The sequence below is a fragment of the Diabrotica undecimpunctata genome, chromosome 2 (genome assembly GCF_040954645.1).
Source record: "Diabrotica undecimpunctata isolate CICGRU chromosome 2, icDiaUnde3, whole genome shotgun sequence".
In the NCBI taxonomy this organism is placed as follows: domain Eukaryota; kingdom Metazoa; phylum Arthropoda; class Insecta; order Coleoptera; family Chrysomelidae; genus Diabrotica; species Diabrotica undecimpunctata.
This window is the reverse complement of record NC_092804.1, coordinates 164,815,327-164,832,607: the sequence shown is the minus strand read 5'-3', so window position 1 is coordinate 164,832,607 and position 17,281 is coordinate 164,815,327. Positions and strand designations below refer to the sequence as shown.

General features: G+C 32.7%; 1 protein-coding gene across 1 annotated transcript in view; it reads left to right on the top strand.

The window, feature by feature from the left end:
* LOC140433979 (fatty acid synthase-like) overlaps positions 1-17,281 on the top strand; it is an 84,313-nt gene that overhangs the window by 50,224 nt on the left and 16,808 nt on the right. The window contains 8 exon segments of the mRNA XM_072521949.1: positions 1,799-2,780; positions 12,817-12,930; positions 12,973-13,051; positions 13,053-13,109; positions 15,009-15,207; positions 15,529-15,620; positions 15,622-15,817; positions 15,940-16,386. Of these exon segments, the coding sequence (XP_072378050.1) occupies positions 1,799-2,780; positions 12,817-12,930; positions 12,973-13,051; positions 13,053-13,109; positions 15,009-15,207; positions 15,529-15,620; positions 15,622-15,817; positions 15,940-16,386 (2,166 nt within the window).

The following is a 17,281-nucleotide window of genomic DNA, read 5'->3' as shown; positions in this document are numbered from 1 at the left end:
TATGCAATCGTAAATTAATCTATTTTGAGTCGCTAGGGCAGATAAAACGTTAAACGGAGATTTACCGGTAATACGAACTATATTATTATATAATAAGGTGGATTCCAAATTATATTTGGCACAACCAAAAATTACATGATCTAGGTCACCTTCTACTCCACATTCCACACAGTTTTTACTCTCGATCACATGAATCCTTGCAAGATGAGCAGGAAAACAAGCATGTCCAAATTTAAGCCTAGATATGGTTGTTATATAACGCCTAGGGACATTATAAGTTCTGTGCCAATGTGCAACAGGGACAGTTGTGTGTAAAGAAGTGTATCTATTTGGGTTGGTAAAACAAAACTCAGACCATAGGTCACTCCATTTATATTTTAAAACTGCCTTGCGTGAAGCAACCAAATCAGAAATACTGGGTAGAAATTCTGTGGTATCCACTGATAAATACTTAATTTGGCTAGTTGGTCCACATGTTCATTATGTTTAATTCCACTGTGTGCTTTGGCCCATATAAATATCACATTTTTTTTATTTTCCTTAAAGTGTTTAACTAATTTTTTAATTAATATTATGTAGGGATTGGAGTATGTGGTTGGAACAAAAGGTTGGTTAATGGCTGTGAGAACTGACATGGAATCTGAAACAATAATAACGGAGGAATCTCTGTTAGAAACAAAAAGTAGGGCTTGATATATGGCAATTGCTTCCGCACTAAATATGGAAATATTTGCTTTTAATTTGAACATTTTTTCTACCTTCTCCATGGCGATGTAAAAGGCACATCCTGTACCGTCTTCTGATTTGGAGGATCCGTGTAGATAGTACTGTAGTAATCCCAATTGGATAAGATGCTTGTTATAATGTTGTTATTTGCTCTTCCAGTGTTAACATAATTTGGTTTAATAAATTTAACGCTATAAAAAAGAGCTTCAAAATCATTTATATCTGTGTGTGATTTTAAATTAATAGCTTCATCAGCACAAACTGTGTTTTCCTCTAAGAGCTTCACATAGGGTTGGAGAATTTTTCTTAATCCAATATTTATTCGTTAAATCATAATTGTTTAAATTTGTTAATTCGGTATAAAGGAAAGTGTTCTGGTGTTTAATTTTCAGTAAAAATTTTCCGACCAAGAAATGTCTTCTAAGAGAAATTGGAGGCTCACGTGCTTCAACATAAAGGGGCTCAATAGGAGTTGTCTTCATGGCACCAATACAGATACGCAAACACTGGTTTATAAATATGTTTAATTTGTTTAGTAAGTTCTTGCTGGCAGATCCATATAACCAACATCCATAATCTATGATAGAGCGAATGTAAGTTCTATAAAAAAGTAAGGAAGTCTGAACATCTGTTCCCCACCAAGTTTTAGTTGTCATTTTCATCAGACAAATGATCGTTTTCAGTTTATTGCGCTCATGAATCATATATATTTTCAAAAAGCTTGTAGTATTTGCTATAATTCATACAATCATAATATGTTTGCTGAATTTTTTGTATCCGGCCAGCGGTGGGGGTATTTTGTTGCAAAATATAAAATATGTCTTTGTAAAGAACCCAGAACCCTAAAGATTTTGTTAAAATCTGACCACGGATAGACGGTATTCAAGATAATATAATGCGTTTCTAAAAAGTAATTATCTTAGCATATATAAAATATTTTTAGAGGGATTATTAAGTTAATATTACATAACATTTGTAAGTACTCTTATAATACCATGACACAATTGTATGTTTAGTTAATTATACAGTATTACTTTTAATCAGTAAATTTAACAATATTATTTATTTTTAGAACTACCCATCACTTTTAACACTTGTCAAAATCTAATAAAATCCGGAGGCATAGAAATTATTGGAACAGAATATTCTAAAGCACCCCGTCGTCAACACACGCAGGAACCTCCGTATTGTGAAAGTTATAGTCTAGTTAATTACAGCAGAACTGATAAAAACGAGTATGACTTAGAGACTGCCATGTCAATAGCCATGCAAATAATCTTGCAGAATAACACAGGTACTGTTAAGCAGATAAAGATTTGTGAAATTGTACCACCTCAAGGTAATAAAGAAATAGATCCTTGTATTAAAAATATTATGGCTAAACAAGTACTAAGTCGAATAGAGTACTTCAGTAGTCACTTAGAAAATTTAAAAAATAAATTCCAAGCCATTATTGTTAATGAAAGAGAAGTACAGCTAGAAGATTTAAATAAAGTTGTACATAATCTGACAGAAAATGGATTTATTATATTTAAGGGTACCTACGAAAATGCTAAGCATTCATCTTTAGAAGTAATTTTTGAGTCAATTTTTGATAATGACAAAATGTATCTTTTAAAGCCAACCTCTGAATTATCGAAAAATTACGCTGTATTAAATATAAGCAACACAAACTTGGATTGGTTGGAAAATCTTAAGAATTTAGGTAAAACTGACGAAGAAAAAACCCTATACTTAGTCAGTGAAAACGAAGATTTTAGCGGAATAATAGGATTAACCAAATGTTTATTAACTGAAACTACTAAATTAAGATTTCGTGCATTTTTAATTGATCAACATGCAAGTAAGTTTTCCGTAGACGATCCTTTCTATAAAAATCAGCTTAAAAAAGATCTTACCTTCAATGTTCTACGAAACAACAACTGGGCTACTTATGTACATTTACCTTTAAAAGATTTAAATAAACAAAATGTTGGAAATGCTGCCGTTAGTATAAACACCCTCGGTGATTTGTCAACATTAGAATGGACTGAGATGCATTTCGAGGGCAGAAGGTAAGTTTACAATTACTTTAAATCTGAAACATAAAAATCTAATAGTTTTCTAATTATATTTGTCTACAGTTCATCGAATTTACTTACCGTTGCACGTCCTTATTATTGACAGAGATCGAAGTTGACATAGTTGCCAAATTATAAAAAAATCCTGAATCTATTTTAAATCAAATAGGTCACAGAATTATTGCAAAAGTGGATTATACAACAAAACAAATTAATATTTAATGTAAATAAATAGAAACAAAACAAGAGTTAAAAAATAATGTTGTTAAAAACAATTTGAGCCGCTTGTATGCGTTATAAAGATGTAAAATGGAATACTTAAACAAAAACAACACTTTTTTCATTACTTATTAACATTAGTCAACACCGCAACTGTCAAATAAGTGTTACCAATTTATGCCAAAATATAACCTTCGTTCGATTACAGTTACAGTGTGCTCCGAACAAATATTCTTCATAAAAACGCTTTATAATGCATTTATACAGATTAAATATGAAACATATTATTGTTTATTTCTTTAAGTTAACATTAATAGAAATCTTTAAATATTATTTCTACGCGTATATAATAAAATATGTCTAGTGGCTGTAATGCCAGAGTACTCGGCAAAGTGATTCTAAAAAAGAACACACCTACCGCCTAAATATTTCGTGTTGGTATCATGAGACCTCACGGGCTATGACGCGGATGACGTGCAACGGTAGGTAAATTAGATGAAGTATATATAAGGTTTTCTTATTTCATAACAAAATAATTCTCTCTCTCTCTCTCTCTCTCTCCAATAGCGCTACAGCCCAAATCGGGCCTTGGCCTCCTCCAAACTATTCCTACAACCTTGTCGGTCCCGCGCCGATCTTCTCCAGGTTCTCACGTCTAGCAAATTTTGCGCGTCTGCTGCCACTTCATCCTCCTATCTTTTCCGTGGCCTTCCTTTTGGTCTTGCGCCCTGCATTTTACTATCTAGGGCTCTTTTCGGCAATCTTTCTGTCTCCATTCTTTCAACAAAATAATTCCCTTTGTAAAATCTTTTCGATCTCATCTCCTGTTGATCTAATGTAACTGATTGAGGTATGTTTCCAGCGCTGTATGTTCCTTTATAAATGAGATATGTGCTCTGTGCTTAGGGTTAAGTTTTGAAACACTGTTTTGAGATAAACGCCTTCAAAGTTTGCAATAATCTGTTGGAGCTTTTTGGAGTTGGAACTATTACAAAAATCATAAAAATCAATATTTAATAATAGTCATGGGGATTCTTAACCCGGAATCCGACACATGGGGTGTGAAAAACCTCAGAGTTCAGAGATTAACCGTTATAAGTTTAAATTTCACTCCAGACGCCAATTGCGCTTCAGTTGCTTTCGAATGCATCTACAATCTGATGCAGTCAAGTCAGTCGTCAACTAGATATACCATGAGTGGTGTCGCTTTCAAGTTGTCTGTTCCGTTTTTATTTCGTACATCGGCATAATTTTCAGAGGTAAGCCATCTTATACATACTATTTATATTGAGTTATTTATAATTTCACTCTCGTAGATTTTGAAATAATGGGTGACTATGAAAAAGAGCAGGCTCATCTCATGCGTGTGTGGGAAGAGTGTGAAACTGAAGAAGAATTTATTGATCAAAGTGATTCAGAGAGTGAAGACAATATTATGAATGTAAGTAGGCAATTAACCTATTAGTAAGTAGGCCTATTAACAGCAATTATCCCGATATGGAACAAGAACCGGAAGAAGAAAATGGAAATCACCAAGCTGTTGTAAAAAGTATCAGAGGTTGTTGTTATTCCGGAAAGAATGGAATAAAATGGAGTAAAGAACCCAATAACCAAAATATTTGAACAAGACTAGAAAACTTAATTACACACTTAGGGTGGCCGCACACAGAAAGAGCAAAACTGTTTTAGTCAAAAAGGTTTTTGACTAAACGAGTCTGATGCTGATGTTTCCATATAAATGAAATGAGCTGACGCACACTGATTAGTCGTGTGTCTAAAGCATGTTTAGGCTCATTTAGTTTCAGTCAGTCTGTTTGATGTTGATTACCGGATCGTCGTTTTGTGTCGAAACATTTCAATGTACGCAGGCGCAACGTGTTTTTGGAATTCTTTTCTTGAAACCGCTCGAGTAGTCAACAAGAAGCACATGTGGAAACAGCGATATTTTGCTTGTTTACATTGTGTGTATTATGGAAGTGGACGCAGAAAAATTAATTGTACTGATTGAGGCCAGATCTTTCTCATTTCTGGGATGCACCCAAAATTGTCTTTTGTTTTGCGTTTTTTGTCCTGTAGGAGGAACCACTGCCAGAAAACTAGTGAAATTTCGTCGTTATCTGTCGACATCTTTAATAAAACTGATTGCAGTATGGTTTGTGCAAACATTTTGTTTCTCTTGAAAACAAAGTGTTTCTTGTGGAAACAAAAACGTTTTCGTTTCAAACAAAAACGTTTTTGACTAAAACAGTTTTGCTCTTTCTGTGTGCGGCCACCCTTACCAGGAGTCAAAAATCACGCAAAGCATGCCAAGACACCAATTGAGTGCTTCCTGCTATTTATTGATGTCAAATGATTTCTGACTTGGTTAAGCAGAATACCTAATGATTTGCAGAAAAATCTTAAAATTTTTTAGAACTTTCCACATTATGGGAATATATCTGTGATAGAAATCAAGGCTGTATTGGGGCTCCTTTACATGTCTGGTGCATTCAGAAATAACCATCGTCATTTGTGTAAATTGTGATATAAACAGGAATGGACGTTTTTCGTTGCATAATGAGTCAACGTCGATTCGAATTTTTAATTTCATGTCTTAGATTTCATAACAAACAAAACCGTGAAGAAAGAGCCAAGTTAGATAAACTAAATCATATCAGAACGTTTTTCGACAGGTTTGTGAAAAATTTCTGTAGCTTACGCTTGAAGTGTTCTGTATTTGCTGAATTAAAATGAAACTGCACTATAAATGCTTTGTATTTATTGCATTAAAAATAGCACAATGATTTTGTATGTCATTTGTTCTGAAGGTGAACTCTGACTGCCGGTTGAAGTGCGTAGCATCTATGCGCACCGAATTTAAACTTAAGTAGGGGAGATTGACGCGTACAATTTCAAATCTGCATATTCTCCATCTGATTTTTTAACAATTCACGAGAAGCTTAGGGAGACGTGCTTTCAGGCAATATATGCCAAATAAGCCATCGAAATATGGTATCAAGGTACATGCATTAGTTGCCGCACGTACGAACTACCTACTCAATATGGAGGTGTATGAGGGACAACAGCCGGAAGGTCCATTCCGAGTTAGCAATTCCCCGAAAGACATTGTAGAAAGATTGGTTGCTTCCGTGTCTGGAACCGAACGCAATATAACATTTGAAAGCTATTACATTAGTCGTAATCTCTTGGTGAAGTTGCATGAGACTCATAATTTAACTGCAGTAGGTACTATCAGAAAAAATAAGTCTGATTTGCCCATAGAATTCCTGCAAGGGAAGAGAAGAGAAGTTTTTTTCAGTATTTGGATTTCAGAACGGATACACTATCCTTTTGTATGTACCAAAGAAAGGAAAAGTTGTTTTACTGTTACACTAACGTATAATGTAATAAGCAACAGTCGTAGCTGGTCTTTGACAGTTTTTTTCTCTCTAATGAATACTGCAGGAATCAAGCCAGACCATTCACAGACAAAACAACGATAGTCTTAACATTGCTAGAAGGCTTTTTCTTAAGAAACTGGATTTCCAATTGATCGAAGAACATCAAAGAGAAATATTGAGTAACCCTAGATTATCTAGAGAGTTAAAAAGCAGTATCTGAAAGATTTTATATGAAAATTCCGAACTGCCTGCAAAGAAGAGGAAATCTAATCAGCAGGGCCGATGTTCAAAATGTTCCAGAAATAAAGACAGAAAAACTAGATACGTGTGTGAGGCATGTGAAGTTTTTTGTGTTTAAAATGCTGTGTGACATACTACGAAAATTGCTCAAAATTTAAGAACTGATAACTCAAGAAGTAATCTGTATTTTTTTTTGTTTGGTAAGCTAGATACTGCTACTATTGTAGTTTCTTGTTTTCTCGAAAAAAAAAATTGTTATTTTATATAATTGGCTATATGTTTAATCACCATCATCAATTAGCCTATATTTGTCCACTGCTGAACGTAGGCCTCCCGTAAAATTTTCCACCTATTTCTATCTTGAGTTTTATGCCTCTTGCCTGCATCTGTGACTCATGTTCTTCTTCTTATTTCTAGGTTTGGTACTTTATCTCTGATGGTAATACCTAATATTGATCTTTCCATAGCGCGTTGTGTAACTCTTATTTTATCTATTGTTTTTGTAATAATTATATATATATATATATATAATATATATATATATATATATATATATATATATAATATATATATATATATATAATATATATATATATATATATATATATATATATATATATATATATATATATATATATATATATATATAAATATGCCTTTTCATAATGTACGAGTATAAGAAAGATAGGCTTGTTATACTCTGTACACTTTTCTATTAGCGTTTTTATAACTTGTAGGTATTCATTTGTGTCGTATCTGGAGCATAACCCAGCCTGTTCACAAGGTTGGTAACTATCCAGTTTGTTCACAAGCCGTTTTGTTATTATCTTCATGAATAGTTTGTATGTATGGGAGAGCCAACTAATAGGTCTGTAGTCCTTTAGGTCTGAAATTTCAACTTTTTTGTGCATTATGGTTATTATTGCATTATGCCACTGAGAGGGGGTTACGCCTCTTGTCAAATAAGTATTGAACATCTTTTTCAACACATTTACTAACGTCCCTCCTCCTTCTTTGATTTGTTCAATGACTATCCCATCATCTCCAGGTGATTTATTGTTTTTCATCTCCGAGAGAGCTTATTTTATTTCCTCTGTTGTGATAACTGGGATGTATTCTCAGCCTACATTTTGAACTTTTGGTATTTGATTTTGATCAGGATCTGGAAGTTCTTCTCGCTTATACAATTCTGAGTAAAAATCTTAAGCAATTTTTAAAATATCTTCGATAAAATTGCTATCGACACATTTAACTTCATCTTAAAATATCTTCCTTATTTGTTGTAGTTTCTTCTTTTTTTTTACAAGTTTACAAATATTTTTCGATCCTTCAGTTATTTGTCGGAGCAGAACCTTTAAACTTTTATTTTTATCAATAGCTTGAGTCATGTATTCAGTGTTGTAATTTCTGACATCTTTTCGAATGGATTTTGCGATATCTTAGTTTAACTGTCTAAGTGTTATAAAATAACTATCTGTGTATTTGTCTTTCAATTCTCTTCTTTTGTTTATAAGATCTTTAGTAGCTTGAGTGAGTTTATCCATCTTGTTGTTTCCTTTTTCCTCATATTTTCTATGAGCGTTGGTATCGCACTATTTATTCGCATGTTTGTCACCTCTATATCTAATGCATTGTCATTTAGATGTTCTCTTCTTTCAGTTCTGAAATTTAATAGTTTGGTAATAATAATAGTAAACTATTATTACCAAATGTTTTTATGGAATTTATTACCGTAATGTATCCTGAAGGTATAGTATTACATGTTATTATGAAAAACTACGAGATAATAGGAATGAGTATATTTTCAACTTGGGGTTTGTCACACACCACGTGTTAAACAGCGTTACAAAATTTCACCTGTCGGATGCCGGTTTAAGACCAAAGTAGGTTTTACTAAATAATAATACAAGAATATTTAGCACGATAAACACTTCTGTTTATTTATTTAAGTATTATATAAATCAAGTAAGTTGTATTTAATAACAAAAAAAACTGATATGAAAAATGAATCAATATTTTTTTGAAATTTTATTGTTTGGTGTTTACATGTTTTCCTTCTTTCTTCCAGTTTGTTTTTTTGACTCTGAGATAGCGCGTGCTGTCAGTTTTTTCGAGGTTTTTACATTTACTTTCATTGTTTTTTCAGCTCGTTGCACTATCCCTTTATTTTCTTTATCAGGAATGTTATTAGGCTAGGTATGCTCTGCTTCATTTGAGGTTATTAAATCTTTATCGAGGAGGTCATTTTTTGTATTCCTAAGTATAGGATTTTTTCCTAGGTAATGTAAACTATGATCAATTTTGCCAATGGATTCTTTGCCTATTCTTTTAAAACTAATCTATTGAAACGGAGGATTTAGGTCTAAGAAATTCAGACAAACTTCAGCCACTGTTCATCTCTCCAGAAAAAACGTCATCTTTGCGCTGCTGAAGGTCGGTTTTTAGCAGCTTAGCAAAATCAAGGAAGCTATTTTGATTCGTCTCTTTCACAACAAAAGGGCGTTTCTTACCAGTGCTTTGTATAAGTTGGCTCTAATCATGAGGATAGTGAATGTTTTTAGCAAAAGCTGTTTTATTTTTTTAATAAGGACGTGTGATGTATCACACTCTATGTGCGTGTGGCCGGGTACCAAAAATTTATGGTTAATCTCTAATAAGTTAGGAGAATTTTGCAGGGCTACTGCATACACGTAGCAGCTACATGAGTATTCTTATTTTAGCCACCGCATGCATCTGAGTACATGGTCAAACTTTTTACAACAGGGTTTATTGTTTTAAAAATGAATTTATATACTCATGAGCCAACTTCATTAACACATCTGCCAGCTACACCTTTATGCCAAAGGTAACAATAAGTTGTCATCACTGCAGTTGAAGACTGTTAAATTGAAAGTCCAGAGTTAGCGTTTGTTGAAGGCTACATAACTAATCACGAGTGGAGTGGGAAGGCATTGCTGCACGTCAAATGTCACAGTTTCGGTTGAAACATTAACTTGATTCTTTTTTGACTAACTTTTTAGACTCATACGCATACTCCACATTATAAAGGTGGTCATTTGGTTGTTTTAAAAACTCCTCGTTTTTATTCTCAGAACATATTTTTAGTTGCATGTCTAACCTATCACATTTCTTTAGGGAATAAGATAAAAAAAAAATCTTCCCACAAGCTATTTCAATTAAAAATTAATTTATTGTATTTGTTTCTTCTTCTTTTTTTTAATTTTCACTTTCATCCGGTTAGATTATGTCCGAAGAATATGATCTTTTCTTTTGAGGGGCGTAGGAAATTTCGACACTAAGCAGGTAGCGACTAAAATTTAATGGCAATTTTCGACACCAGCCCCAATTCCCGTTTTTATCTTACAGGGATATTCGACACTAAATAAATATAGCTGCGACATAAATAAAATACCATAATTAATTAATTAATTTATTTTAATAAAAGTAATGTGCATTTTATTTGTTTATAACTGTAATAATATCTAAATATAATACAACTATAATACTTATAGTACCTAATTTTTGTACATTTTACCGTTAATATACTTGTATACAATGATTTATTTGCTATTATAGGAATGATAAGATACAGCTTTTATAAAATCTAACCTACGTATTTGTTGGGATCGTAGTTTATCCATCATTTTATCCAAAAATGCCAATTTAGCCTTAACAGTAGTATCTTTGATTTTTGCTGGTATATGTAAACTATTTATTTTGACATAAGTGTCTACTTGAAATTCTTTTAACTTTTCAATTAAAATAAAAATAGAAGGATGTGTTGAATAAAAAGAAGAATTAAATCTCGAATGAAAGGATTCACAGGCATTTGTGGTCCTCGCAATAGACGGATTCTGATGAGACCATATGTGTGGTGGAAATAGAGCGCTATCGAAAATGTAATTTTCCAGTAAATAATCTGCATATATATCAAGTGTTGCGTTTATAGGTTTATATGACATTAAATCATAAAGAAAGCATTCTTCAACTTCTGCTGGATTTAAATAAGTTAAACCAAACGTATGCCTTAACCATTTTCTAATTTCTGAATTTGTATCCTTATATTCTTGTACCAAACCCAAAGATTGAATTTTTTTAAACCAGTTTTGGTGTAAGTGAAAACGGCAATAACTAATTTTTGCATTGGGCCACATATACAATAAAGCACAGTGAATTGCTTTGTTAAAGTCCACAAATATTTCAGTTGGCTCTAATGATAATTGAAATGTTTCAAAAATCTTAGACCTTAATAAAGAAAATAAATTTGTGTATGTCATTGACAATTTGTCCTTTAACAAACAGTATGCTAAAGGAACATAATGTCCATTTTCCAAGCCATGTATAGTAAATAATTGTAGAAAATATTTGGTACTGTATGAAAATGTACCATCCATATACAAAGTTTTTAATTTACACAACAAACGAATATTTGTCTCGCATGAAAATACAATTACATTTAATTCAGGATGATTTAAAAACAAAAAACTTTCATTGCGACAGGTTTTAGGAGGATAATTACTAACCGCGTTATGGACTTCTAATATGCTTCTTGGTAACGGACCTGGTAACAGTTTACGACGACAGTTGTAAATGTTCTTTCTTATGCTAGCTATGTCAGGAACCGTCAGCAAATTGGCATCACACTCAGCAACAGCAGTTCTTGTAATTTTGGCAGGCTTTTCCGATATGTCCTCTTGAGCTTTTCTTTTACATGCATTGGTTACCATCTTTACTTCAAGCTTTTTTGGATCGGCTTCATGATTATGTACCAAATCACTTCTTGTGATGGTGAAATCCTCACAGCCTATTGTAAACACTTTTACGGAACACTTAGTGTTTCTTTGGATGCAGCGCCAAAATATCTCGCCGCTTTTTAACACTTTCTGTTTCGAGAACGAATGATGCTCCACCACTAATAAATCTCGACCACGGGAATTTTTATCAAACTCATTTTTTAAATATCCGTATACGTGCACAAGTCAACGTCAAACAAGAAATAAATTACAACTGAAATAATTTAGTCACAAGTAGGTACACAAGTGCCACGCCCCTCGCCGTGACAATAAATATTGGGAAAACCTCATAAAGATCGGACGTCTGCGCTGGATGGGCCATGTTGAACGAATGTTGGAGACTGAAACACCAAAACATATTATGAGACAAACACCAGTAGGAAGAAGGTCAAAGGGAAGACCCAAACTTAGATACATGGAACAAGTGGAGCAAGATCTGAAAACACTTAAGATTACCAACTGGAAAAACAAAGCAAGGAACAGAACAGAATGGCGGAAAATCCTAGAACAAGCCAGGACCCAGAAAGGGTTGTCGAGCTACTGATGATGATGAAAACCCGCTTGTCCTGCTTGGGTGCAAATGTCCATCGCCGCTAATTACCTACCTACCTGCTTTCCGCCGCGGTGTCGAAACTTCCTATAATAAAATTTGACCCTTCGATTACCCCAGGTACAAAGACAATTTGGTGTCGAAAGTTCGCCCGCCGCTTTTGAGTAATAGTTTATAGCAATCTCCAAATTTCTCCGAATACTTTTCACACAGTTCTTGCAAACAACAACTCGTTACCATTAACTTTAATGTGATATTTGATACTTTTCTGTCTAAATTCATCAATGTTTTCTATCCTTTACATTGTCCGAAACATGTTCAGTACACTTGTTCCTACACAAGTCTAAATGTTTTGAATTTCTAGCTTTTACTGATTTTCCTTTGCTTGTTTTGTATTACATGCCTTGTTTATTAATTCTTTTTTTTGTTCTCTTACTCTTCTGGTTTCGCCTTTTAATCCTCTATTTTTTATAGTTTCCCCTTACCCTTTGTAAAAGGAACTTGTGCAGGTATTGCAATAATACAAGTAATAAATATCTCAACAGAGTTTTCTTTTTCACAATTACCTTGAATAATTTTATTTGCAAAATTATCCATGTCTTCTAAAGCTTCTAAAGGTAAAACAGTTTTCTGTCTGAGTCGTCTGAATTAATCGATATACTTGATGAGTTAAGAATTAATAAAAGTATTAAACACGGCCGGCCAACTCCCTAGGTCTGCCCTGAGATTTCTCATACAAAAACGTCATAAAAGATTGCAATTGTCGCTTGTTACATAGATATTTCAGGACTAACCTCAAGTTTTTTATATTTTCTTCTCCATGGCTGACAAACTATTTCTTTTTTTAGGATAAGTGAAGAATCTGAACTGGTCTATGTATATTATTCAGCGCTCAACTTTAGAGATGTGATGATTGCTCTCGGTAAGATTCCCATAGATAGTAATGATATTGTCCCCACCAAAAGACTCTGAGATAGCGCGTAATTTTCTGGGGTAACGGCTAGTGGTAAACGAATAATGGGTTTTGTTAATGGTGACGGGTTAGCATTGCAAGTTCAATGTGATCCGTACTTTACTTGGGAAAATACCTAACGAATGGACCTTACGGGAAGCATGTACTATCCCTTGTGTTTATGCAACAGTAAGTAAATTACATACATATCTTTAAGTTTTTGACAAAACATCGTAAACGACAAGGCGCACATTTTTCGAGAGACTTTTTCTTCTAGCAACTTTGACTAATATAATGAAACTTTCTAAATTCTTATTATTTATTTTTTCTCTAACGCATAATCTGCTTATCACGTTATTTCACAGTGTCCTCATGTATAGACATGCTATTTTTCAAAAATAGAAAATTTTTTCGAATTGGAATAAACTTCATAAATCTTAAATAATTTCAAATAACCAATATTCAAAATTTCACATTTTAGGCAGAGTTTAAAAAAATCATAAAAAAAAAGGGGTTAAAGGTAAAAAGCCTTTAATATTACATACAGTTCTTTTGCTGAAATATATTTCCAATTGATAACATTTAAGTCCTAGCAATTAATTAATGTGTAAGTAACTTTTGAGCTAAAAAAATAATCTGGTTTATTCGCTCCGTGCGTGACCATGGTAGGGGTACCTTGAAACGATGCCAGTGTGCGTAGCGGCGAAATATGACAAAATTGGAATCATGGAATCTTTTTATGCATACAATTTATCAAAAATGTGCGTATTTAATTGTGCTAATAATAGCAAAAATAGTAAGTGTAGTTTTTATAGGTTCCCAAAGATTACATATAAATTAGAGAAAAGAAAAAGATGAATCCGTGCTATTAATATGAAAAAGTAAATATCACATAACCTCATTTTTATGCAATTGAAATAGGAAATATTTAAATAATTTACCTTAAATGATAGTTTATAAGGCTTCAAGCTAACTGCAGAGTGCCTGATGACTTTAGCTTTTATATCATACCTTTTACTATTACTGTTTTTAATTATAGGCTCTTTCACGTGAAAAACTTGATTTGCCAGTACTAGATTTTTCCCTTTCTTTTCCGTTTGGGGTTAAAAGTATATATTATGATGAATTTTGAGAAACCCAGATTTTAATACTACATTTATTTTGTACATAAACTGAAAAAATATAATTAAAAAGTTAATTATCAATAATTGTCAATTTCGCCTGTATTTAACAATGTCAAACATATGTCATATGTTTAACCTGAAAATTGGTAGGTCCAAAACAGTCAGATGAAGGCGGTAGGTGTCGCGTCAGTCACGCACGGAGCGAATACTAATGAAAACATTTTTTCGTAAGATTCTAATACCCATTTTAAGTAATACAATATGATGTGTTTATAGGTTTATATTCTGTTTTCTTTTTTGTTTAATAAATTAAACTGATAATTTTTCGACTGTTCTAACAACCATTTAAATTTCGTCATTTTGTGTCATGTGGAACAATTTCACCCAATCATGTCAACATTAGACTGATAATTGCATTTAGTGCAATTTTCAATCCCTATGACAACACGATCGAGTTTGACAACTTCATCCAACTAAATTTCAAAATGTCACAACAATTGCTAAAAATTACTGGTCATGGCAATCAGAATTCTATAAAACCATACTTGAATCTCGATCAAGAACACCACAACAAGATTATAAATATTATGCGTGGTAATAGATCTTCTATAGTAGAGAACAGCAACGAATCTAATGTTAACTTAAATTTTAATAATTGTACTTTCACTAACTGTACTTTTAATAAATAAATGTTTCGTTATGTTGAGTTATGACTTTTTTTTTCGAAAAATTATCCGCCCGCCGAATATCCCTCGGACATTGATGAATGCCTCATAATTTCATGACAAATTTCTCAAGCTCGTTGCTTGGTAACAGCACGAAGCCGAAGGCTGAGGCCAAGGAACGAGCTTTCGATTGTCATGAAATTATCTCGTCTGTTATCAAGGTCCTAGGGATATTACTACTGAAAACAAATCTCTCTCCGACAAAAAACGAAGTAATTTCTAATTCAGTAATTTTACAGTGTTACTATGGTTTGATTATGAGGGCACAAATGCAGCCTGGAGAATCTATCCTAATACATGCTGGAACGGGAGGAATTGGTTTAGCCGCTATAAATATTGCATTGTCCATGGGTTGTGAAGTATACACTACCGTCAGTACGAAAGAAAAGAAGGATTTTTTGAAAAGTATTTTCCCGTCAATTAAAGATAAAAATATAGGTAACATGGCTGTTGGCTTTTAAAGGAATTTTAAATATAAATTTTTATAATCTCCAACTTCTAAGTGTATCTTTGTATACATTCATTTGTACCATTGCTCTACAATTATATTTTTATTGTTTCCTTTATTTTCGTAGCGGAAAAAGTTTTTTTTTTGTTATTTGATGGAGCACTAATTTCCAAAAACTAATTTTTTTCAGATTACAAATATACATTTAATTTAATCTTTCGATCAAAAGCTAATATTCGTTTCAGTAAGGAAAAATATATAAGAATTTTAACTTTTTTTTGTTATTCTATGATAAATTTATACTATTTCAGGAAATTCACGTGATGGGTCTTTTGAAACAATGATCAATAACAACACAAATGGAAGAGGTGTCGATTTGGTACTAAACTCCTTGGCAGACACTTTTGTTTCAAGCATCAGTAAGATGTGTAGCTCCAGGAGGAAGATTTATCGAAATTGGCAAGGTCGATCTATTGAATTCCTCGCCGATACCGACTAATATGTTTCTTAAAAATACCTGTTTCCACGGAGTTCATCTTGACAAATTATTTAGTTTTGATAGTAGATCACAACGTCAAGTTCAACAACTCGTAGCAAAAGGTTTGTACTGCTTTCCACATTTAGCCAAAAATTTAGTAAAAGATGAAAAACTTAATAGATAGTTATATCATATTTATCTACAATTACATCCAGTAACTTTAAATATTAATTTAACATTTCAGGTATCGCCGATGGCGTTGTAAAACCTTTACCAAGTATTCTGTTTGAGGAGAATGAAGTAGAGTCCGCATTTAGATTTCTAGCGTCTGGTAAACACAAAGGAAAAGTATTGATTGAAATTCGTAAAGAAGAACTCTATTCTGCAAATACACCTATAAGATCAGTACTCGCAACTCCAAAAGTATGTCTCGACCCTCAGCAATCCTATGTTGTAATAGGAGGTTTAGGTGGATTGGGATTGGAGTTGACTGGGTGGTTAATTCAAAAAGGAGCTACTAGGATTGTATTGAACTCCAGAAGAGATACACTGAACGGATTACAAGCGTATCATTTTAGGAAGTGGTCAAGTTATGAGAATATTATAGTAAGGATAAATACTAGTGATACTAGTACTGAAAAAGGAGCTGAGAATCTCATTACCTTTGCCCAACAGTTAGGTCCAGTTGGAGGTAACTGCTATTTTTTGTATGTATGAATTTTGATCCTAATAACGACAATTTTTTTGACGATTTTATATAGCTGTATAATTTTTATTTATAGTTAAAACTGGAATAATGCCGAAAAAATAATTTATTTCAATGTGTTGGTATGGTAGATTCTTGATTGTTACGATTGGCATATGCCTTGGCAGAAACCAAGAGTTTCTTCTAAATTTAAAAAAACACGTTAATTTGTATTGGGAGGTGGACGAATTTTCATGCAAATTTTATGTCCTCAAAAGTAACCTCCTACTGCTTCGCATCAATCTCCAGCTACATATTTTTAGTCAAGTTAGGTCTAGAGGCACATCATTAGAAAGATAATTTTTTTCTATACACTTTATTTTTTTTTATTTACGTAATAATTTTTAAAGTAATTTTAGATGTAACTTATTTATTGGTTGAATACCAGTAATAACAATAACAATAACATAAAATTTCAACAAATTAACTAATTGAATGTTCTTAGTGACCTCCAATACAATGATTTAATCATCTTGCAAATCGATATCAACATGCAAACATGCCGTGTTGGAGATATTTTTTTTCTTTTTGTAAAAATATCACTTTTTCGTATGAATTTTTTTTATGATAATTAATCCTAATTATCTTTTTTAACTTTATTATCTGTTTACCAGGTCACCTTTGATTTGAGATTTTTCAACAACTGATAAATAGAGATATTATTGTAAAGGCTTACAAAAATGGGACATGGGAAGAAGGAATGGAACTAGTTAAGCTATAATCTAAGGCTACGGCAAGGATCTTTAATACGAACCACCCAGAAAAAAACATAAATCGCCAATACGTTAAACATATAACTGATAAGTTTAAAGCTACAGTTAACATACTCTGAGATAGCGCG